This window comes from Anser brachyrhynchus (genome assembly GCF_964034855.1).
Source record: "Anser brachyrhynchus genome assembly, chromosome: 2".
Classification (NCBI taxonomy): Eukaryota; Metazoa; Chordata; class Aves; order Anseriformes; family Anatidae; genus Anser; species Anser brachyrhynchus.
The window spans coordinates 93,770,831-93,795,486 of NC_137695.1; the positions used below are offsets into that span (position 1 = coordinate 93,770,831).

The 24,656-nt window shown below is 39.3% G+C and overlaps 1 protein-coding gene across 1 annotated transcript; it reads right to left on the reverse strand.

Annotated features, from left to right (window-relative positions):
• Window positions 1–11,561: 11,561 nt before the first annotated feature.
• On the reverse strand, window positions 11,562–12,639 carry MRPL36 (mitochondrial ribosomal protein L36). The gene is made up of 2 exons (XM_080579327.1): window positions 12,427–12,639; window positions 11,562–12,329 (listed from the first exon to the last, which is right to left on the reverse strand). Exons 1-2 carry the CDS (start codon window positions 12,492–12,494, stop codon window positions 11,999–12,001), a joined length of 399 nt encoding a protein of 132 aa, XP_080435453.1. The 5' UTR covers window positions 12,495–12,639; the 3' UTR covers window positions 11,562–11,998.
• Window positions 12,640–24,656: the final 12,017 nt, after the last annotated feature.

Below are 24,656 nucleotides of genomic sequence, written 5' to 3' on the forward strand. Positions count from 1 at the left end.
GAAAACAGCTTTGCATTAAGAGGAACACATTGTACAGGTTAATCATAACCATGCAGAAATCAAAATGCTGCCAACAAAATAATGGCGTACTAGTGCCAAGGGAGTCACCAGGATGACTGTGAGAGAAGCTGTGGGATAATAACAACTCCTTTTCATGTGGGGAAGTATTTCAGGCATGTGCTTCTAAATTAATTATTGATGTGGCTGAAACAGAAGTTTTTACTACTGTCGACAATAGCAAATACTCGTAAAAATTTAATTGGCTAAAAGTTAATTTCAGTGTTCCTCAATCACGAAATGCATTAATTGCAAAGAGATTTTTTTTTTTTTTAAACATGTTTAAATTTTAAAAGGAAATAAAGCAGAAAACCGGAATCAGGCAGGGGAATTTAAGAAATGTAAAAATGTAGACAGAACTGAGAGTCATTACTTAGTCAATATTGTATCAATTAACCAAATTAACCATAGTCCCTGCTGAGAACTAAGTAGAATAGCATAATTTCCTGGTTTGTCTGACTCATTCACATCTTACATTAAGTGTGTACATTAGCGTATACAAATCAGAAAAACTAAAAGGCAGTGCCATGTAAAATGTGGAAGAATTAAACAAAATAGTGGTTGTAAGAATTTAAAATGTTCTAAGTCCATTAAATAATAAATTAATCATATGTTCTACTGGTGACACTTGCTATTTCAGAAGGACGGGGGCTAGTCTGTTTCCAAATACAAGCTTTCCATAGTTTGCCATAGGAACATTACAAAATCCTTTGCATATATTGCAAACAAATAACATCCTAAGCCATTAGTAGAAGTACTTATGAATGTTTAGTTTAACTAATTAAAAAGTAACAATAAAAGAAATAAGGAAAATGATCATGAAAAAGTACTTTCTGGCATCAGCTTGAGCCATAGCTGCAGCACTAGTCTTTTTAGGTAATACTGGCAGTGAGATTTTAATTCAGCATTGTTGAACAGCATAGTATAGCCATATTTACATAACTGAAATGGAAAACAACATATATCATTGTGGGGCAAAGCCTGCGACAGATTTTCTCTTCACTTATTGAGCTTATATTTTTAGCCCTGAGCATGTAACGTCTCTATACCTCTGAGAAGCTGTTGAAAAGAATCTGTTCAGAAGGGACAACATAAAAGATAACAACGTGCAATTTTATCACTTGAGTCAGGACAGCCTTTAGCTCCCTAGAATATAGGGACTTGTTGGTAACCCAGAAGAAGCTCATATATTTGTTATGCCTGCCGAGTGCCTGGGCACAGCAATAAACTCACTGAAACGCCAGCTGTAACCTGAGAAAGCCACCTGCCTACGAAATTCCTTGTACTAACACTGTTGGGAAGCTTCCTCTGACACTGGTAGGGAAACCATGGAGGAGCACTAAGAGAAAGTGTTCACAACACCATTAGATTCACTGTATGTTTCATATTTTCTCTTTCTTGATGGCAGTGAGACTGAAACACTTCAGTGAGCAATATTGCTGGCATACAACCACATCTAAGTTTTGTCTCCACTGTTTATTAGAGCATCCAATGAAAAAAATTTTAAAATTTAATTATTTTAATATTAAAAGATATATATAAGGGATGTTTCTTAAAAGCTAACAACCCCATCATTTTCTTACTGTCTTTCCTCTGCTAAAGAGAAAATGAAAAATATTATTAATTGGTAAGGCCCAGTTCTTAGCTCTGAGCCATAATTGTTCATGAAAAAAACTGTTTGGCTTTAACTGTACAGGAAATTGTCCTAAGTACATTTCAGCTATAAGGTTTACATAGATGAAGACACCACTCTGTAATGCCGTATTGGTTTGTGACAACTGTGGTCATCTAACAGCTGCCACAAAGTTCCTTCTCATTGTAGCTTAAATTAATATTGATTACTGTAATGTACCACAGTAAATTTGCCCAAAGTACTCAGTCATACACGGGTGCAAGTCTCTTTGACTTTCATCCTACTATTGGACACTTGCACAAACATTCATTTGAAAGACTTAAAAAATTCAAAGGACAATAAACTTTTGTTGGTGTAGTTTTCCCAGTATTAATAACACAGTATCACTCTAACTGTATATTATCAAAAAGATGAACTCTTGAAAATGAACTACATACAATGTGAAGCCTGGATTTTTTGGAAGCAATTTTTTCTGTGGTTCTTATGACAAAGCCACAATACGTAGCCAACAGCAAAAGCATTAGGCAGTATGTGTTACTGCTTAACTGAGGCTGGATTTCTTATTAAAAGTCTACTGAAGGGACTTATTTGTACAGAAGCTCAAGATTTGGTCTGAAAAGGCTGCTTCATGGGTTAATGTATTCACCTATAAATAAAAGCAGTGACAGCTCTCCTGTCAGTACATGCTGATGGACGGTTCCTTTTTCCACCATTACAGCCTTGTGAATGTGGGAAAATTAATTTAAGTGGTAGTTAATTTCTAATGAATTCCATTCAAGCGGTTAATATGGTCCCTTGATGTTATGGTAACCTTCATGGATCATTGCATTATGTAAATAAATTCTACTTTATGCTGGTTTATTAAAAAAAGGGAAGATTGGTGAGTCCAGCCAAATCTTCACATATACAAACATGCACAAAATTTCTTAAGAAATCACTAAAATAGACTGTTTAAGAGGATTAGACTTGATTCCTACATAGCATATCATTCCCCTTTATAGGACACCCATTCTTTATATAATTTTGACAGGATCATCTATTATTTGCAGCACAGAATAGGAAGACTTTTGGAAAGGAGACCCTCACCACTCAGAATTGTATTAGAAATGCAGCTTGTGTGTCCTTGAGGGACCCTCCAGCCCCTTAGATCAGCTGTTTTGCACAGGCATGAGTCACTGAACAGGCTTCATGCATCCCAGCTCCCACCTTGTCCCCTCTTTTGGGGACAGACCTCTGGTAGGGTGTGCTCTGCAGGGAACATATACATGGCATCTTACTCTTCCTGCTCATGTCACTTGGCTTCTTCCCACTTACTTCAGTGGGGTTTAGGTCAGCCTTTTATTGGCCTTATTACTGGAATCTAAAAATCTTTTTAAAAATAACAAATATCGTGCAATACTTATTTTGAAGTAGTAATACATTTCAGTATTCAAATCCATGTACATTTTTGAAAGGTAGTGGTTTTACTCTCTCATACATCCTACTTGACGGATATAAAAGCCTCTGTATGAGCACAGAGATTTCTACGGTTGTGTAATCTGAGTGGCTAAGAAAAGCCTGGGTGTGCCAAAAAAGCAAACTTCCATTGAGAGGAGAAGCTAGTGGTGTGTCCCTTATAACCTAGCAAAGTGGGAGGCTCATTGAAATGCATGGACAAGGTAGCAAGAGGAAACCAGCATGGGGGGGGAAGTGGGAATATCCTATAGGAAGAATAACACCATGCACGAACTGAAGGAAAGTAGGCTGCTGGCTATTTGTAGGAGAAAAACCTGTGCATAAAAGTATCTCAAGGAAAGATGCTGAGGAACCAGTGTAAGCTGGCCCATGAGCTGTTCAAAGGCAATCCTAAAATATATAGGGTGAGGTGTGTTTCCTAGAAGCACAGAGGCAGCTATTCATCTGTCATATTGCCAAAGCCTGAAATATTTGGGAGGACAGAATTATATAAAATATTTCAGGAAAGATTAACTCAAAAGACATATGGTGTAGTCAATAATGTCTAAGAACATATGAGAGGAAATGCTTGTAGGCAGAGGCAATATCTTTTATTAGACAATTGAAACAGTTGGAAAAAAATCTGGTAAGCTTTGGGCATACGTGAAAATAACTTGTATACCCAAAAGCTTTTCTATTTTTTCTAACAATATCAGTGATCTAATAAAACATATTACCTCTCCTTACAAACCTTATCTCACAAATTCAGAAGTTACACAAAAGGTCTATTAGGGTGAAGAGAGAAGCAGGAAGTCTGTTTCATGAGAAAAGACTAAAATGACTTGTTTAGCTGAGGAAAACAAAGATTGAGAAAGGACATGATTGCTACCTAGAAAGAAATATCAAGAGGGTAAATTCCACAGGAACAGAAGTGCTATTTAACATAAAAGATACTGCTGGCATAAATATAAATAAGTCCTGAATAAATTTATAGGTGGAGTTGGAAGATTAGGAAAAGGAGGGCAATTCTACAACATCTTTCAAAGAATGGTGTTAGTAAAAGAAACTTAATTTTCAATGCAAAACGCAATGAATGTATTTAAATATTTTTATTAAGTAGCTGACAGAGTATCAGGAATCGCAATTTATCTATACATTGCCTTTATGGGCAGTGACTTTTTTCCAGTGGTCCCTTCTCTCACCCAGCTGGCCTAGAGCTGCTTGTTACCATACACTCATAGGCAGCATCATTGAAAGGGACCGGAGGCACTGCAAATGCTTAAGGAGGCTCCAGATATTGAACTTCTGAGAGCCCTTAACGCTTAAGTGACCTCCACCTTGGCCCCTGCTGCCACCGCTCTCTGACCTACCACTCAAGTCGTGTGCAGTCTTTGAGCAACGCTTAGCACCCGACTGTGCTATCACTGAGAACCTTCATGGGGGCTGCTTTTAGTTCCGCTCTTTACTTTTTCAAGCAGTATCATGGGATGCAGCCAAAGCTTACAGTGTGGAGGTGTTGTGCAACATACCTAGAGGCCAGAAAGGTTCTTCCACCACAATCTCCTTGTGTTCTGGGCTTGGGATAGATGAGCAGCTAAATGGGCTTATTTTCCCTCCTGCCCCCTCTTTGCACATCATGCATGCCACAAATCTCAAGTTCCTTAAAAAACAAACTCTCTTTACTATGTGTTCAGGGCAATGAGATGGGTGATGAGACAGCCCTCTGTGTTTGTGCGTTGAGTGGATGATGCTGAGGATGTACACTGAGTGCAGAGGGCACAGTGTGAAGCTGTGTGAGACATCAAAGCTGGCTGAATAGCAACAGACACCCTGTATGGGCTGGAGGAACCAGCCCACCTGTGCATGAGAATAAGCCAGACAAGTCTAGACACTGAAGAGTTTCTGGGTTTTGTCTGAGCAATGAAAGCATCTGGTAGTTGTCCATTATGCATGCAGTGTGGATGCTCAAGGGAACAAGATGCAAGAGCAAAACCAAATGATACAAGCTGGCAAAGGACATGAGATGTCCTATGTTTCAAAACGTCAAAGAAAACCTAATGTGTGTGGATGAACAACTGCTTGAGCAACAGGTGTCGAAAAGTAAGTACAAATGGGGAACCATCATAAAATTTAAATTTCTTTCACTGTGGTTTCAGAAGTATCAGGACAAATGATAGATATCTTGTGTTTTTATCAGTGATCTGGGACTGATACAGATCAAGCAATGATAAATGCGGGGTAATAAAAATCAGCAAAGAGGTAACAATGATAGGAGAGTCACAGGGAAAAATGTATGCTGCTCAACACAATGAACCTACACAAAACAATTTTATTCTGTTACATTCAAGTGCAAAGTTGTACACGTAGCAACCAGGTGTTGCAGCCATACCTGCACAATGGAGAATTGCTTGAGGAACAGTGTGAACTCTTTACTGGTCGTAGAAAAATGACCACAAACCTGAACCCTTAATGGAAAGCTGTAGCATTAATGTGACCTTCAGAAGATGGAAGTAGAAGAACGGTGTGTGGAAAATTCAGGAGCATTTTAACCTCAGTGTTCAGCAATACACTGGTTGATTCTGCATACAGTTCCTGTAGCTTTATATGAAAAAAAAAGGGGGGGGGGAGGTAGAGAAAATAGAAATATGCAAAGGCTAGAAAAAATATTTTATAGTAAGAATTTAAGATGATTGATCTCATTACCTTACCAAAAGACACAAGGCTGCCTTGAATTAAGCACTTTAACAGTGAAAGGCACAAAACTCAGTAACCATAAAGGAAACCAAAACAGCTCACCAGCGAAGTGACAGTGTCTTGGAGCAGACTCTTAGATGCATGACAGGCTGCAGCCCTGTGTTTTTTGACCTTATGTGTTTACCTCTCTTAGGATAGAATTCTTCATCCTCCAGACTGAGTCCCGGATTATTGCTTTGTATTTACTGTCTTGTCGTTCCTTTAAACATATCATATAAGTTCCCTTTTCATGACTCTGCAACTGGAGATTAGGATGAATGTCCAGACAACTTTCTTGAAACCAACATATCATTTAATATCAGAATGAGCATTCAAAGCAAAAATAAACTACTTGGCACACAATCTACATACAGTAGGTTTTATCTAAACCTTGAACTTCCTATGAAAGTGGCCAATTCTAGATATCACAGACACTTCTTTTATAAAGAAAATGTTTCCCACTTTATAACGAAGTTTTCCTTCATGATAAATCCCTTTTTACACCCTGAGACTGCTTGTTCCTGGCCTTTTCCTCATTTGGGCATAGTCCGTTACCAATCTTTAATCATTTACAACAGAGAAGCCTGTATTATTTCCTGCATGTTTCTTTGCTTATTTTCAGCCACTAAAGGAAACCAATATATTTTTAGATCAACAACTCCACAAAGTGCTGAGTTCACTTTTTTTTTTCTTTTTGCACAATGTGGTATATAAAAACATGTGCCTCCTTGAAAAACAATGTTCTCTTTCAATTCTGTATTCACATTTACAGACAACAGAGTTCAAAGTCTGATGCCCAAGCTTCTCAGTGAAATGTGAGTTTTCCATTTCTGGAGGCTGGTGGATAACTCTAGTAAGTGACAGCTTCATCTTGGGTACCAATATTCTCTCCATAACCATTTTCATCATTTTTAGATCAGGTTCAATGTCTTCACTGTGATGAATCTCTTATAAAGATTGCTGCCTCCACTATGAGTGGGATATGGAGCAATAAACTGCTGCAGTTTATCTCCCAGAGGTATAAAAGTAAAACAATACCACGTACCTAAATAAACTGGGCTGAAAGTGTGACAGTTCAATAGCAGCTTCTTGGGCAGTTCAGCTATTCTAACACGTAGAAGAATTCTGTCCTGGAGAGTAGGAGAGACTGGACAGATGAGGGCTTGACCCCTCCTGTTTTGTGAAGTAAACCATCCCAGCAAGTCAGAAAGATCCAGCCCGTTCTCAGACTTTTGGACTACCATGTTCAGCCCACCATTTAAGCTACTGGTACAGATTCAGAGCTCTAAATGAATAATCTGATGAGCTGTGACGGAATGCACACAAGTATTTAAATGGATAACCAGCCTTATTAACATGAACGGGACAACAGTGTCCTTAATTTATACCTTAAAAGTCATGTGATAGTTTTCATCAATACATATAATATGCATATACCTTGTTGACTCAGAACCTTAGAGTATGGTGATGCTGCAGATATATGTAAACTACCTTTGGTAATGAAGCCTATCTAGTATCAGATGCGTGGAACGCACTGAAACTACAGGAAGACCCTGGCACTACACAGAAGACATTCTGAAGTATCTCCAGTGGTGCTGCAGTGTCCATTTGCATTGTTAAACAAATATGAGAAAGCAGCCTGCTTCTCACTTCGTTTTTCCTTGTTCAAGAGTACTTATTTTTTATTTTTCTTGTAAAATCAAAATTCCAACTTTTAATTTTCCTTTGCACAGTCACACTCATGGATATTATTGACAGATGAGTCATCTATTTCATCCCTCTACAAATGAAAGCTTCCAATTGTTAATACTTCACAAAGCCATTAGCAACTGTTCTTAAGGTTTGCCTTTTCTTGTGCTTATTTTTATCTTTCTGATTATGTACACAGTATGATAAAATAATTGGAAAAGCTACAAGGTGTATACAGAACCAATAAAATAAAACAGCTGTTATGAAACTGACTTTGGTGATGTCAGAATCTGGAAAAGTCACCTGTCAGTCAGCTAACCTCTGCGTGCACCTCCTGGATCCAAGCAGTTGTAGCTCCCCCAGTAGCACCATTTCCAAACATTTCTCCCTCACCTGTCATTATTGAAGAGCTGTTGTCCTGAATTCAACAACCAACACAGTAATTCCCATACGTGCAATCACAAAGTCTGACAGTCGTTAATATACATGAGTTCTAAGATTTATCCTCCAGTTGACCTAAATACATATCCACCTGTTGCATACTGGGAATGTGCCAGTCTCATTCCCTGAAACAGTTTGGAGGAATTAAGCAAGTTCAGTCACTCACAACTGCAAATTATTTTCATAACTGTACAATGGAGACAGTCACAGGAGACATCAGTTGTCACACTCCTACTCCACTGCAGGGATTTAAAGAAGAATGAAGAATTGCTGGAAGGGGTAACCTAGACACAAAATCAGCAGAAAACTAGAGGCTGAAACTGTAATTGGAGCCTGAGTCTTATTTCATTTTTTAGTGTAAGGATTCTTCTTCCTGTGTTATTGGGTCCTATTTTCCCCCTAAACCATTTTACATTCTAGCTGCGCTCTCCTTACCTTTGCTCTACCTTTCATCTTCTGCCCTCACAACATCTTGTAAAAAGGACGAAATAAAAAAGAAAAATCATACATTTATGGAACTAACATTGATGGTTTTTTTAGTTTTACAGGACTAAATTTACGGTCTGGGTAACTTAAGTAGCAGTTGTATACCCTAACCTTTGAAAAAAAAGCTATTAAGCAACACGACATCCAGAAAGTCTGTAATGAAAGATGTAAACCCTCACCTACCAACAACTAGGCTAATGACTGACATTATTTCAGCATCTCATAAATAAATTAGGTAAATAAACCTAAAATAAACGTGCACCACGAGTTCTAGTCACCTTCATGATGTCACATAAATTACAGGAAGCTATGAAATCTGATTTTATTTTTTTAGAATACCTCTGTTAACAATTTGTGGACATTAACAAAACAAAAAAGGTTCTTAGAAGCAGGAGACTCGGTATTCCCATTTAACAGATGGAGAAATAGAGACAAAGGCAAAATTACTTTTTCAAGATAATACAGTAAGTCAATGGCAGAACACAATTACAATTCTGAGCCTTCTGTTTTCTAATCCTATAATCCTCTTTCCAAAATCTATTAGCACTACCGATGTTTCTACATGACGTTTCAGTGATGACCACGAATACTCCCTTCTTTTGAACACTCCACCCCAAGGTATCACAAGCTAATAGTTCAGATGATGACACATGAGTAATCTACAGCCGTGTTAAACATCTGAATTCATATTACTTCAAATCTTAAACTTCTGACTAGAAGCACTAAATTTAATGGCTTTAATTGTAACATGATTTTTCCTAATTATAAGTTGTTGAAATAGCCTGCTCAATCTGTATTGTATACAAACTTGAACTAAAGCCTTGGGCTAACAGGGAAAATGAAAGCATAGTAATTTGTGCCCCTCTCCCCTGTACAGTAAGCCATCTGTAAATTTCATTCCCTGTTGCGGAGAATTAGACCAGATTTAACAGATACCAGCCTGACCCAAGTAAAGCTGCCCCTGAATGCCATGTGCCACTACCTTCTGATTCTAGCTGGAGAGCGATTGCTGCTCCATGCCCTGCCAGCTCGTACTTGCAGGTCTCTCTCTTCACCATCTGATGTTGCCCTTGGCAAGCAAGCCCCAGAGTGAACCCCAGCACGCTTTGTCTTGTACCAGAGCGCGAGCCTTTTTTCTGACAGAATCATGGGGCTGGATCAACTGTTTGGGAGGCAGTAAGTACAGCTGATAATTACTTTTGCTAAAAAAAACAACCTGCAGACCCTCACCTCATTTGATGGCCAACTCATTCAACCCATGGTAAGTCCTTGCACATTCCCCATGACTTTCCAGTAAAGCAGGTGGACCTCACCACTGGGGTTTCTGAACATACGCACACTCTTTACCTTAATGGTGTATTAATAACTGCACTCACCAGGTGTCACAGAGGTTTACAGCATGCAGGCTTTTCTGCCAAAACAAAATATACAGCATGCACCTAAACTAAAAGGTACTACTGACTCTAAGGTGGGAATCGGAGCTTTTAAAATCTCCAGTTGCTTAGACTGCCTAGCTGGCAAAGTGCATTAAAGCAAGGGTAAAACTTTACCAGGAAATTTATTTATAAAGTAGGAGCTCTTATTTGTGAGCATGTAAACTTCAGCCATGCTTTGTGAGGTACATCAAGTTTTCAACTACTTCAAGGTTCTTTGGTTCTGAGTAGGCTTCCAAGTTTTGAGTCAGCCTGTGTCTCTGGTTAGATGAAGCTAGCCTTTTTTCTCCCCCTTCATTGCCATGAATTTCCTCGATACCTCCTGAGTATGTGACCTCCTGTCTATGTTAACTAACCTGTTCCTCTCTTTCCAAATCCACATTTCCTGTAGTGAGTCATGAATGAAAAGACAAAGTGCTCAGACACATAGGGACCAGTCAATAACCGTTGCCTCTGGGTTGTTTAGCCACAACTTTCCAGCTTCTCATTGCCTGCCAAGAACCTAGTAAAAAAGAAAAGGTATAATTATAGAAGTTAGTAGAATTTTCAAGCCATGGAATTTTAAGAGGGCAGAAAAGTCCTTCTAGTCATCATACTGTTTGAGCAACCTCAAATACAGGTTGTGCTCAATCAACTTCACCTCTTCTAAGTTTGGGACACTATCTCACAGTGCTCTGACAATCTTGTAGCAGTAACCTACTTGTCCAAAAGCATAGTTTGGTATCTTGTGCTGAGAACTTGCGGTTCACAGGAAGATCAAACACCCCTGCTTCAAGCACAATGATGTTCAGAAGCACTAGGAACACACTTGGGGATTGCAGCAATTATGGCTGTCTAAATTTTTACCCCCTGCTACACAGATCCAGCAGTTTGCATTCAACAGCATGCTCAGCCGTATGACCTTTGAGGCATTTATGTTCCTAGTCATTCTCCCCAAACTCTCTGCTGGAGAGCTGTTTCAAGGGATACACAAAAAGCTGTACTAAAATAATTCTAGGGCCTCACTGGCATTTGTCAGCGAGCCTAAATCTTTACAGAAACTTCGGACAAATTAGCTGGAAGCTGAAATTACTCTTTTCATGTTTGTTGCAGATATCCACAAAAATCAGTTTACAAACTCTAGTCATAAAGCAGTAATTCCTAGCTACCACAGCTACCGCCTTTTTGTGTTAAGGGTCAGGAAACCTTTTACTAGTAGAATAGCAGGTACACCACAACCATCAAAGGGGACTTCTCAGAAGAATGAACACACTGAGAACACTTCAACATATACCATATAGGCAATATATTATTAAATTATGACATTAGATGCTCTAACTTAAAAATTTCTAGATTGCCTCATATTACACTGATAAAATGCCATCATCTCTTGTTAAAACCCATAATGTTAAGCAAGGGTTAGTTATACTGGCATTATTGAAGCTACGTAAGGTTATCCGTGCTGTAACTCAACAGTGAAAAGAATTTTTTACCTTACATACGAACTAACCCAAAAGCTGGCACACCATCTTTTGATGTAACATATTTAATATCATTTCCCACTTCAGGGCTTAGCTAAGTTAGAGGGTATTGTCTCTGTTACCACAGTTTTCAACATCACAGTTTTCTTTCACGGAATATTCATAGTATGTTGTAATAACGCACTATCAGCCATGTTTATTTTCATTTTGCTTTAATTAAGCACAGATGCATCCAAGTCAGAAGCTTTAGCTTCACTCTTACTAACTTAAGCGTAAACTAATTGGTTGTAAGGCATTAAGGCTAAATAACCAAGAGATCCTGAAAGTCGTGGCTTTGAGTTCTCAGCATCCACAGTTTGAAACAAAGGTAAGGCAGTGACCGCCACGAACTTGATTCACTCTACTTTTAGAATTAAGATCCAGCACTGTCACCTACAGCACTTTCTGACTTGGGTCCCTAGCTGCCAGAAGTCAACAGGCAGCCAGTGAACCGGCAGCGATCCCAGTGACACGGCTGTACACACTCGGATTCACAGACCTTACACAGAAACACCACGTTTATTTCTTTCCTCTCAGGAGCTCCACGGAAAAGCCCTTTTGGGCAACCGCTCCGACGGGCGGCGACCGCGGCGCTACAGCTTCCGTTGCTTGTGCCGGGGGTTGGTCTTGCAGCAAACGTAGAGCCGGCCCCTGCGGCGAACAATGAAGCAGTCCTTACAGCGCCTTCTGAGCGTCGTCTTCGTCTTCAGCCCGGCGAAGAGCTGCAGGAGGCCGGGCAGCGGCGGGCCGGCGGGCAGGGCCGGGGAGGCGGCCGCCCCTTTCCACAGCGGCGAGGCCCCGGCGGCCGATGGGGGCCCCCCCGCCGCCCGCCACCGCGGCGCCAGCGAGCTGAAGGGCGAGCGGCACAGCGAGCGGAGCGGCCCGGCGGCGGCTCTAGCCAGGAGGGACAGCATGCTCCGCGCCCTGCGGGGACAGCGCGGCCATGAGCACACCCCTCACGACCCCTCTTCCCCCCGTTACCGAGCCCCGCCGCCCCCAACGGCCCCCAACGGCCACCAACCGTTCCCAGCCGGCGCGGCGGCTCCGCTCCTCGGCAGCAACGCTGACGGAGGGGCAGGGGAGACGCATGCGCACGGCCGCCGGAGAGGGCGCAAAATGGCGGCGCCCGGCTCGACCTTCCGCCGCTGGCTGCTGCTGCTGCCGCTGCGCCGCCCGTCCCTGCCCGCCGCGTCCTGGCGGCACTACGGGCTGCGGGCGGCTGGCAGCGGCGAGCTGGTGACACACACGGGGCAGGTGAGGCCGCGGGGACGCCGGGCACGGCGGGCAGGCGTGGCTCCCCCGGGGGGTTCAACATGGCTCAGCGCTGGGTCCTGCACTTGGGGCACAACGACCCCGTGCAGTGCTGCAGGCTGGGGGGACGCTGGCTGGAAAGGCTCAGGGGAGAGGTTATTGGTCTTTACAAGTACCTGAAGGGAAGGTGTGGGGAGCTGGGGATCGGCCTGTTCTCACAGGTAACTAGTGATAGGACTAGAGGGAGTGGCCTCAAGTTGTGCGGGGGGAGGTTCAGGTTGGAAATGAGGAGGCATTGCTTCTCAGAGAGAGCAGTCAGGCATTGAACGGGCTGCCCACGGAGGTGGTGGAGTCACCGGCCCTGGGGGTGTTCAAGGAAAGGCTGGACGTGGTGCTTAGGGGTTGGTGGTTTAGTGGGTGGCATTGGTAGGACAGTGGTTGGACCAGGTGATCTTGGTGGTCTTTTCCAGCCTTAGTAATTTTATGAAAGGAGTGAAGAAAGCATTCAGAGAGTAAATAACTTTAGTTTTCTGAACCAGAGTATCTAGACAGTATATATGTATTTCATTGTCAGATATTTTGTCAGGCTTATGACAGAATGGAGTGATTCTTTATTTAATACGCACTATGGCCTTAACGTTTTTGGATGATGCATAGGCAAAAGGTATGTGTGGCTTCAAAAGCAAAATGCTGTCTTAGATAGGGTCATTAGCATAGCCGTTGCCAAACGTTGTGATCTGAATGCAACACTTGATGCAACTGAAGCACTGACAGCTGGGAGGTACCCTTGTGTAAGTGACACGTCACTTTGTTTTTCTGTTCTCGTGTAAAAGTTGAGCATGAGAACTAGGGATAGTCATGTAGTGTTTTGTGGAAACATGAAAGAGCTGTGGGGGGTGTAGTTGATGTTAGAAGACTACCCCTGTAGTTACTTGACTCAAGAGTGCATGTGTATCTGTGTGTGTGTATATAAATGTGTATGTATATTTATTATACGTATTGCATATCATATATTATTTATCTTACATCTCATAGTTTATTTCATCTTCCAGATGGCAGTGTGGGATCAAAAACCATCACTAGAAGTAATAAACCTTCTGTTTGTATCTCTGGTCACAGATGAGGCTTCTGTTTACTGGCTTTAAGCATCCCTGCCATGCCCCCTCTGCCTATTCTTTTTAACTTTCCAACCTAGAATTTATTTTCTCTGTGACAGAAATGAAAATTAATTTTTCCTATGCAGTATATAATTGTAAGATGATGACAATGCTTGAAACTGACTAAAACATTTAAATGATTTACACTTGATAGTTCTGTAAGCCTTTGTGTTCTTCAAGGTCGTTATTTTTTAAATAAGATCATTTTTATTTTACTTTTCAGGTGTATGAAGAAAAAGATTACAGGAAAGTTAGATTTGTTGGGCGACAAAAAGAGGTAACTCCTACCACTTTCCCTCGGGGAGAGGAAGTGGCACTTCTTTTAAATACTTGATGTCCTCAACCACCAAAATGCAGAAATAAAATTTGTTGGATTTCGGGTTTTTTGTGTTCTTCTTCTCACTAGAGTGAAAAATCTTCTTTTAGTACAGCATATGGTAGCTTCTGGGTACTGCCCTTTTCTTGTTAATTTAGCTGTTTGATCTTGTCTATAAAGAAGGAAAACCAGGGTTTCAGTAGCTTGGTGGGCTTAAGTCTAAAACGGTCAGAAATAATGAGGAACTCTGCAGAAGTTTATGGGTTTTTAAAATATTTGGGAGTTGGGCCTGAAATCTAGTGTTATATTTTAAAACTGTAAATGACAGCATGTTTTCATTGTTTTCCCTTGGTAAACTACAAAATTAATAGTGTTGTTTGAATATGCTTTCTTTTAACAAAAAAAGTGAAAGCTAGGCTTTAGATTATATGTGACAAACATAAACATTTGAGATAAGAAATTTAGTAACCTTAGCTATCTATGTGCATTTTAACTATTCAGACTGATAGCATGTTTTCATTTTTGGTAATCTCAAATGCAGTGACTTATTTTTTCTGCTGAAAGTCATACTATATTTAAATATGGGAATAGAGAAAAATGGAATATAGTTTATAATATGTAATAACTACCCAGAAAACAGAGCACAAACATTAGAACTCATATCTTAGCAATACGATAATTTTAGTAAGCAAAGTATACATACATATTTTGATACTTCTGGAATAACATGGTTGCATGCTGACCATGACTTGTCCTAGAAACTGGGATCCAAGTTAAAACGTAGTATTGATGTGGTTGTGTTTCTCTGCATGACTATGGTAAGGCTAACTCTGTCAAGTAGAAGACTTAAGGGGGGGGGGGTGGGAGGGATCCAAAATGCCTCACACTTTTCTGTTTGAGGAAAAATTTTTGTTAACAGTGATTTACTAAATTCAGAACATAAAAATATTATAGTGCTGTATTACTGCTAATAACTATCTGACAAAACTTTTCTATAGGTATAAAGTATTAAATGAAGTGCCATGTCACTTGCTTTAGGCGCCCAACTTCAGTCAATAACCATTTTTTTTTATTTTAAATGTTTCTGTTTTTCCAAACTGAGTGCTCAAAACTGAAGTAAGCTGGATAGACCTGGAAATGCTAGTTTCCAACTGAACTTCAGTTGAAATAACTAATATTTTGGGGTAGTGGAAAGCACAGATGCAGAGTAATTGGATAAATCCACAACCTTGTGTATCTAGTTAATTTGAAGAAGGATCTTAAATTTGCAAATTTACAAATTATCTTTTCAGTGTTATACCTTTTACCTTAAAATAAGCTATAAAGCCATCCAATACCATTTACAAGTTAGTAGTGTGATTTTTAAACATCCTTCTTAGTTAATTAGTGGTATGATTTCAGATTCTTATGAGTTAAGTTCTACTGTAAATTTGGGTATGATAATACACTAGTCTGTAAGGAAGCTGCAAAGCTGTTGGGGTTTGCTATATGCTTAAAGCTTGGGGGCTTTTCTTGTTTGTTTGTTTTTAGGCTGCTGGCTGATGAAGTTTAACTTTGTTCTCCCTCTCTCCAAGCATTTGTGACTTCAATGCAAATTCATTCCCAAATTGCTCTAAAAATTCAAGACTTAGCCTATATCCATTAGGTGCTTACATTTAAGATGTGGGAGCTGTAAGCATTTGGCATCTGAAAATTAGACGGTGTTTTCATTTGAAAAAAAAACTTTAAGGATGGTTCTAGTGCCATTTTTTGTTCAGCATCAGCACATAATTAAATGCTTTGCTGAATCACCTATCTATACATCTGTTTAAATACGAGTTTTGAGGCTTAATTTGCCTCTGCATATTTAAAATCTTAGTCCCTACCCACATTGCAAGGGTGTTTTTATGAAGGCATATGAGCATTTGCTGAAGGAGTGATAAAGTTTAATAAATAAAACTAAGATTTAAAGTATTCTAAAGTAGTGAAGCCTCAAAGGCAAAATTAAGTAACACTAACATCAGCCAAATGAAAAGTTATTTTGTAGGCTTGCTGCTGCTCTGTATCAACAGAGAGGGTATGTGAAACTATGTCCTCCAGCATTCAGTTCTTCCTAATAATCAGGCACCACAATTCCCTGAGGGATCTGCTGCTGTCCTTTGGGAGAGAAACAGGAATTGTTTAGCTGGACTGTGTTCTCCAATGCCTGGTCAGTGTTTTAGTGCTAATGATCCAGATGTGTATGGATATTAGAGGCATTAAGTATAAGATGTGGTAGTTTTTTAATGCATACATATATAAATATTACTTTTCTAATTTAACCAGAACTCATTGTGCTGATTTTTGATTTTTTTTGTGTTGTTGACTTCATTGTATCATGAATTTCGTAAGATATGTGCTATTTAACTTATGCTGCATGGCAAAAATAGGAATTTTACATAGGAAATAATTAAATGCAAATGTTGCTTAAAATGTGTTCAGAAGCTTATTCCTGGGAGAACAGTGATCGAGTTCCAAATGTAATGTCTCTTTCTGTGCTACCTCTGTAACTTTGTAGGATGTGCTCTTTGACTCTAATTTTCCATAGCTTGCAAGTCCTGTTAATGTGTCCTTGTGACCAATTTATTTCTGGTTCACTTTTTGTATGAAGGAACACTGAAAGCTTCAAGTTCAGCCCAGCTCCTCTTTCCCTAGCAAACGGCAAGCTATACGTCTGTTAAGCAAGATTTAGTGCTAGGTTTTAATTGTGAAGATGGAACAAAATTTACATATTAAACACTAAAAATCATCTGTGTTTATCTTTGGTGAATTTATCTGTGGTTAGCAAAGTGGGATATCTTTCTAGTGGCTTTGCCCTTATAGGAATTCCCCAAATGCATTTCAGCTGCTTGTATTGGAATTTCACAGCACTGTTTGTAGTCTGAACGTTGCCTTGTTTCTGAAGCTGATGCTAGCCTGCTGACTTGGTGACTGTGCTTCCTCAGTTACTTCTTTTTCTTTGCTGTGCTCTGCTTAATCAAACAGGACTTGTTACGAGACAAGTACAGCCTCCATAGCTACTTGTTTTGAACCTCAGTCTTTGGCTGCACGTGCCCCCGGTGAGGTCTGGCCGCACACCTTGGTTCTACACATGGCCCTTCTGAGAGCCTGCCAGGCTGTGGGAGAGCAGGGCCAGGTTATGTGGACGTTGTCACTTCAGTTCTGCCAGTCTAATTGTTTGGCTAACGAAATCCATGTGTTTTAGCTGAAATCATTGTTCTCCATGCTGGATCTTGAATGTTTAAATGTGCAGAACTGGGGGATTAATGATCTCTGGCAAGGGTCTAAAACAAGTAGCTGTGAGAAAACTGAAAATGGCAGCTATTAAACTGCATCTGTGCAGCCAGACCAGTATAATCCTGTCCTCGTATAATCCCTAAGATGACACAGAATCTAATGCCACACTGCAATTTCCACTTCAGCTCCACTCTTCCAGTTGTGCTAGTACAGAAGCAGAAGCCGTGAGAAGAACTGACATCAGAGATGGTCTGGTTTAAATAGACTTCTTTTCCTTTGGACTTTTGGATCTGGGTCAGTTCCAGGTTTGGTTTTTCACTCTCAGCCTCACAGACAATGTACTGGCACAGGCAAGTAGCTGGAAACAAGCAGCAGTGGCATTGTCAGACTGGCACTGGGGGGAAAAAAAAGTTGTTCATTGAGTTATGCTTTGGATAAGGACCACACTGTTTGGGTGTGCTTAGGGAAAAATCCCCCTTCCACAGTAACTACTACTGTGCTTTAATTGAAGGGACGTGATATAACTGAAGCAAAAATTACTTTTTTTTTTTTTATCCCATCATAATTTTTTTCCTCAGTCTTTTTTTCTGGCATGTTTTCCTTGCACATTCCTAGACTTTTGTTTAGCATGCTGAACCAGAAACAAGTCATTGTTGTACAGTAGATGAGAGGTTCTTATTTTCCCCCTATTCCCACAGGCTTGTTTGTGGTTCAGAAATAAACCAGTATATGGAAGAGTGGAGTTCTCTTTCTGATCTTGAAGCAGAGTTGCACCATAGTGCTATCTTCCTCCTTCAGCATAAAAAGAAAGATCCAAAATTTTGATCGTTATTTAAAGCAGCAGTTAAAATCCTTGCAAGCTGACTGAGATTGCATGCAACTTGTGGATGTCAGTCCCAAGCAATGAGTTTCTTGACTTTGCCATTTTGCTACAATACTGAAAGTTAATTTTTTTGTTAACTTTATTTAGCTTTAAGCAAATAAAATCCTGTGGTTGGCAAACTGACTTTTCTGTTGCTGTATGAAAAGCACAGATTTTTGTGGAAACTTAATTGAAGGCTTGGCAAAAGAATCTAAGTTGTCGTGTGCTAAAACTATACAAAAATACCCTTGCGGTTCTTAGAGATTCATTTAATGGGCACTTAAAAATCTTGTATTTTTCCTAAGACTCAGATACTTGTCAGATAATGACAAGTTAATGAAACTTATGCCCAGTATGGTAGATAGCACCTTCTTTGGGTTTGCATATTATTTTATATTCTCGTGTGTATAACATTGCTTTTGACAGAGGTGGTTGTCTGCTCAGTGCTGGCTCTGACCTAGTTGGAAGAAGGTGGCACAGACGAATGAGGAAAGTGCTGCAGGTTCTGTGTAGGTGCAGGTTGCTCTGTTGCGTGCCTCTGGTGCTCTCCGGGAATGGTTGTGTTCGGCAGGTCTCACAGACATGCTCTAGTAAAACGTCTGACAGTCCGTAGTGATATACATGTTCAGGAATTGTGAATAAGATGGATTTACAGAGTGGCATAACAGTGTTTAGAGGCTTTTCTCGTTTCTAATTCTGAACAATTTGCCTTTCTAACTGTTGTGTACCAAGTTCACGTCTTCCTGAGATTCATGTGCAGTGATAGAGTAACATGCATGGTGGGAGGCTCTAAATTACTGGCAGTTGTTTTATCTCTCTCCTGACCTTACTTGTCCCACCATTATTTTGAGTTTATCAGCATAGGTTTTTGCAATTTTGACATGTAGTGGCAAAAGCAATACAGAGGCAGTGTCGGTTAAAAATTTTCTGTTCTCAGCTGCTTGTTACTGCTCACCTTTTTGCTGAATCTGCTTAGGTCATGTAAACCTGAGCATAGATGTGGTCTGTGCCAGGGTATGGGGATTATTTTTGTGAGGTTTAACACCTTTAGTTCACTGCTCTGGTGAACAAATACAGTGCAGCTGAAGTTGTTACAGCTGTGGAGAAAGTCAGGAAAAAAACTATGTAGGAACTTCTTAAGTTGGTTGCAGTGTAACTGTTTGGGGAAGCAGTTGTTTTCTGTTTGAGTGTGCAAGATAACTGGAAGCTTTCTTTTTTTTTTTTTCTTTCAGGTGAACAAGAATTTTGCAATTGATTTAATAGCAGAGCAGCCTGTGAGTGAAGTTGAAAGCAGAGTGATATCATGCGATGGTGGTGGTGGAGCTTTGGGACATCCTAAAGTATACATAAACTTGGTAATATCTTTGTTCTTCATATAGCATGTTTTGCTTGTTATTTCTTGTCTGTAAGTTCATCTACTCTTTGGCATGTTAGTTTAATGAAGTAAAAAAACCTACTAAGAGGCTCATTTTATTTGGTGCCTAATACAAAATTAAGATTTCTTTCTACCTAGAAGAATTTGAGAGTTTCCGTTTGAAGCTACCAGAAATTTCTTGCTTGTGATTTTAACTTTTTAGAAAAAAATAAATGTCATAACAAAACAAATAAGGCAGTGCTCGTTCATATTACTTTTTATGAGCAAAAAAACAAACACCCACAAATCAAACTTGCTATATCTTGAGGCGTTTACTCTATTTAAATGCCACTGTGTAGACTAGCCATACTTTTGCATTATTCTTGGGACTGTGGTTTATTTTAGAATCCTGTAAGCTCAAGGGGGAAAAAAAAGGAAAAAAAAACTGTCTTTAGAAACCTTGGCATTTCTGAAGACTGAAAGATTCATTATAGTCAGAGAATCAGTGAAAAATAAATGTCTTATTCTCGCTGACAGTAGCAATGTAGTTTCCAATGCATTCTTACTCTGGATTGTAAGAATATTGAGGGTACTGATGAACTTAGGGAATCAGTTGATTAGGCACTGTCCTGAGGCAGACCCTTACTGCAGATAACTTAGTCTTTGCTTGCTTACCTCAACTTTGACATTTGCTTAATACCCAACAGAGTGGTAGGGGAACTGACAGTAGTGTCCTTTATTGTCAGCACTGTTGAGACAATCATAATTACTTCTATTTTGAACAAAGTAAGCATTTTATAATGATTTATTTTACATTCTTCAAAGGCAGATGTTCTGATGGCCTAATTCATAAAACTTAGGAAGCTTGTATTCTTTAGTCTTAAGAAGTTAACTTCTGTAGCACTCCGGTCTGACTTAACGTTGATCTTTTTGGCCTGCTTCACACTCTTCTTGAGAAACGCTTTAGTTTTTGTAACTTTTGATATCTTTTTGTGTTAACAATTAAATTACGTGAGGTCTGTAGTTGAATTCTTGAATGCTAGTACCTGCAAACAGAGAGAATGATATTAGATCAGCTTGTTTTCCTTGGCCATAATGATTGAAATCCCAACTTTATGGGGTTGGAGGGTAGTCTGGATTTTTTCACTTTTAATATTAACTTGTCGATAGTCATGTTGCTAAATAACAGAAAATTCTCCTTGTGTCTGCTTGTCTTGTCTTTTCCTCATGTTAAAGAGGACAACAATAGCTTGCAATCAGTCACACTTCTAAATTTTAATTATATATAATTTCTATCTTTTGGAGAGAAGAATAAAATCTTACACACACTGTAGTAATCTGTTTCTCTCCAAAATGTTTCTTTTCAGGATTTCTCTTGAAATTCTATTGATCTTTCCTCCTTCATGTAACTAACTCTGTCAGCTTACATTATTGGCTGAAATTCCTGTCTAGATATAACTTGAAAATGAAAAATCACGTTCTCTATTAAAATAAATACAAAATGATCCTTTCAGAACACTGGAGCAAATATGACTGAACTGACTTAAGCTGTCCAGTTTGGTAAGAGAATCCTTTATTGCTGAAAAGATACCATTTGCTGGACTTAAAAATTGTGTTTTGAGGTCAGGACTGGTAGTTAAAAATGGCAGCAGAGAAGCTGCATATGGTGTAGATAGCAAGTATGAACCTCTTACCACCTTTCTTACTTCCAGTGTTTCAAGTAAGCATAAATTCTGTACTTACCTATATTGATCCATTTTAAGATGGCACATGTAAGTAAGAGAAACTTTGTAATTTCTAAAAGTTCTGTAAAGTGAAACTACCATTTGTTGTGTCTATATTTTTGCAGGACAAAGATACGAAGACTGGAACGTGTGGCTACTGTGGACTTCAATTTAAACAGAAACATCACTGAAAGATTATCCCTGCATGCTTGCAGACTTCTGTTAAGATGTTAATGTTTAACTATAAATAAACAATATAATTAAAAGCTCAAGATCTACATTTGTGTTTCTTAACTATGGAAAGTCCAGTTTGTGCCTTTTTAAAACTACCTTTACAAGTATTGATGATCCAAATGGTATTACAATATCTACTTTGTATTTATTTTTGTTTTTGTTTTTATGGAACAAATGTCCAGCCTTGTTTGTCAGACTTCTTGTGGGCTTCAAAGTGGTGTCTGACTGAGGCAAGGGCTGGCTTGTAATGAGTAATTTGTATTCTTTTTAACACTGAATTTGATATAAATTACAGGGTGATTGATTATCCTAGGTGTTTGTCTTTTGGTGGTGTTTGATACTGTTAATTTGTTTGTGGCCTGGTGTCTAGCTAAATTCAAAAAGTGGAAGCACAATTCAGCGTTGTAACACTTATAGGCATGTATCTCAGGAGCAAGATCATGATCCCTGAATTAAGTAGCTACAGTTTGTTTGCTGTATAAAAGAAATACAGTGCCCTAAAACGGTTATCAGTTTGAGCTGATACATGTGAAAGGTGAGAGCATAAGTATTTGTGCTCCATTTGAGTGTATATATCTGATTCTGCTTCAACAATTTCACACCCTTGAAACCTCTTTAGGAATTGGTCATGTCAGACTCAAGAAAGTAGGGATATTGCTCCATTGCAGGTAACGTCTTTTGCTCCAATAATATAGATAGGTGGGTACACAAGTTGTTGTTAGACTGTAACCTCACCTAGTCTGCAGGAGGCTGGTTGAAGGACATCATCTTTTTGCTACCTTCTTGCCCTATTTGTGTAGTTGTGTAGCATTCCAACATATAACTGTGACTTTCAAACAAGGCATGTGCCTGAAGGAGGAGGATCCAAGCTGTGGCCTTTGCTCCAGAGAGAGTTTTAATCTGTTGCTGGAAAGTGAATTCTTAAACACTGGTAATGGAACATGGTTCCAGGCAATAGTTGCTGCTTGGTTGAAGTTCAACAGGGTGGATTCTACTAAAGCTGCTGTTTATATTGCTGTAGTTAAATTGATATAATGGTATCAAGTTGAATAAAGTCACATGGGGCTATGGCTACTAAATTTGCTTGCTTGTCAAGCTATAGATGAAGTTGAACAAGTGCAGTCAAGCTTAAGGGAAGGTCTGAACTATTCTGTCCGGAGAAGATGTGTTTAGAGGCTATCACTGCAACTACTCAGATGCATATACACCCCTTTTAAACATTTTTTCACCTGTGAGAGCTTAACCTCCCTTTCTATATCTTTCACCTTCTTCCTTTCCTCTTTGCACCATTCCATTGCTGCTCATTTCAGTGATCATCAGGTTAGCCTTCGATTCATTCTCCGTAATGACCTAGACTTAAGAAATAATGAGCTATACAATGTTATATATGGCTGGTACAGTTCTCTTAATGTGCTACCATCTCTGCAAATAGACTCAAGAAATATGTTACTGTATGTGGTCATCTGTGTGCTTGTGATTTTTCTTATGAATAACATAGCTGCTTGGATTACTGTTTCTCATAATAAATTGGCACGGCATCTGCTGAGGAACCCTGACAAATCCCATCTCACTGGTCTTGCTCTTGTTCTCCCTGAAGTACTTGTTGTATATGGAGCTATCGATTGACACCAGTGAAGCAAAGAAGGTCTCTACTTTGCTCTGGGAATTTGCTCCTTATTTTGTATCTGCTAGGCTTATATATCTAGTTGTGAATGGCTGTTTATATGAAGTCTTGCACTCTTGAGTTCTGCTGTCCACATACCTGTGGAAAGGCCAACCTTAATCTCCAGTAGGTGGGGGAAAAGTGAGAAAAAGCAAATTCTTTGGCTGGTCATAAGCAGATGTGTGAAAATGAATCTTCGAGGGTAGACTAAAATACTTAAGAACCATAATGCTGCTTTGATACTTAGGCAGAAAATTCAGACTAGAAAGCATAATGGAATAAAATTTACAGTCTTTTAATTCTGTCAGTCACTGTTCTGTTTTTCATAGTACCAGCCTGGGAGGAATTATCTATAGCCTGCTATCCCAGTTACTAAAGTACAAACCATACTTTATGCTCAGTCACTATGAAAATAGGAAGTGTTCTACATTGATGTGTAGCTAGTCTTCATGGCTGTATCTTGCTTTCACCTGCTAAATAAAAACAGATTGCATATCTTCTCTTTATTTTTGCTACATATATTAAGCTTTTCATGGTGAAAGTCACTATGTATTTAAACTTTAAAAATGAATAAAGATGATCCAGGCTTTTCCCATAATATTCAGTGCTCTCAATTCTCTAATTAAAAAGTAACTAAAATTAGTTTACAAGCCAAGTATAGTTAGTTCATACAGGCATAAAAGATGACTATATCTGACTATGCCACAATAGGCAAGTGCATCCTTTTGAAGCTTCTTTGAGTCCTATGGCATCTGACTGCTCTGGAGGTTGCTCTTGTAATATGCTTCTCAAAATTAGCAGACAGCATCCTTATACTTTCTGACCTGTAAGTAATATTTGCATTGTTTATTTAATACTGGGGAAGAACTAGATAAAATGTAGCATACTGTCATAGCAATAGAAATGTTTGGTTCTACATTAGCCATGTTGTTGGCATTCTTCTTTTCTCTGCTATTAGTCTACACTGGTTTGAGAAGTAATTAAATTTTTCTGTGGTGATCTCTCGAGTTTGTTGCCCGAACTTAAATTTAGGGATTCCTTAGAATCACATCTGTCAATTCAATCTTGTCAATGGATTGGATTGATGAGGGTAAAAATGACCCCACATTCAACTTTTCATAAAATTTATGGTGTAAATTACCATTTGTCTCCCTCTCCAGAGGTCCATCAAGACTTATGTGGCTAAGGAAGAATAGCAGTTTCAGTTTTCATAATCAGAAGCAATATAACAGAGCAAGAAAAGTAGAATTAAAAACATATGTATCCTTGCTGCATATGTCAGTGACTTGTAAGATTAAACTTCACACACTTTTCTTTTTGTCAAGGTCTGTTTGGTGTTAGCGGCCTGTGCAGCAAGACGCATTGAAGACCGTGCATGCCCAGGTAGTGACAGCTTTCGCTCTAGTCTTTCCAGATCCCAAATAATTTTCTACTG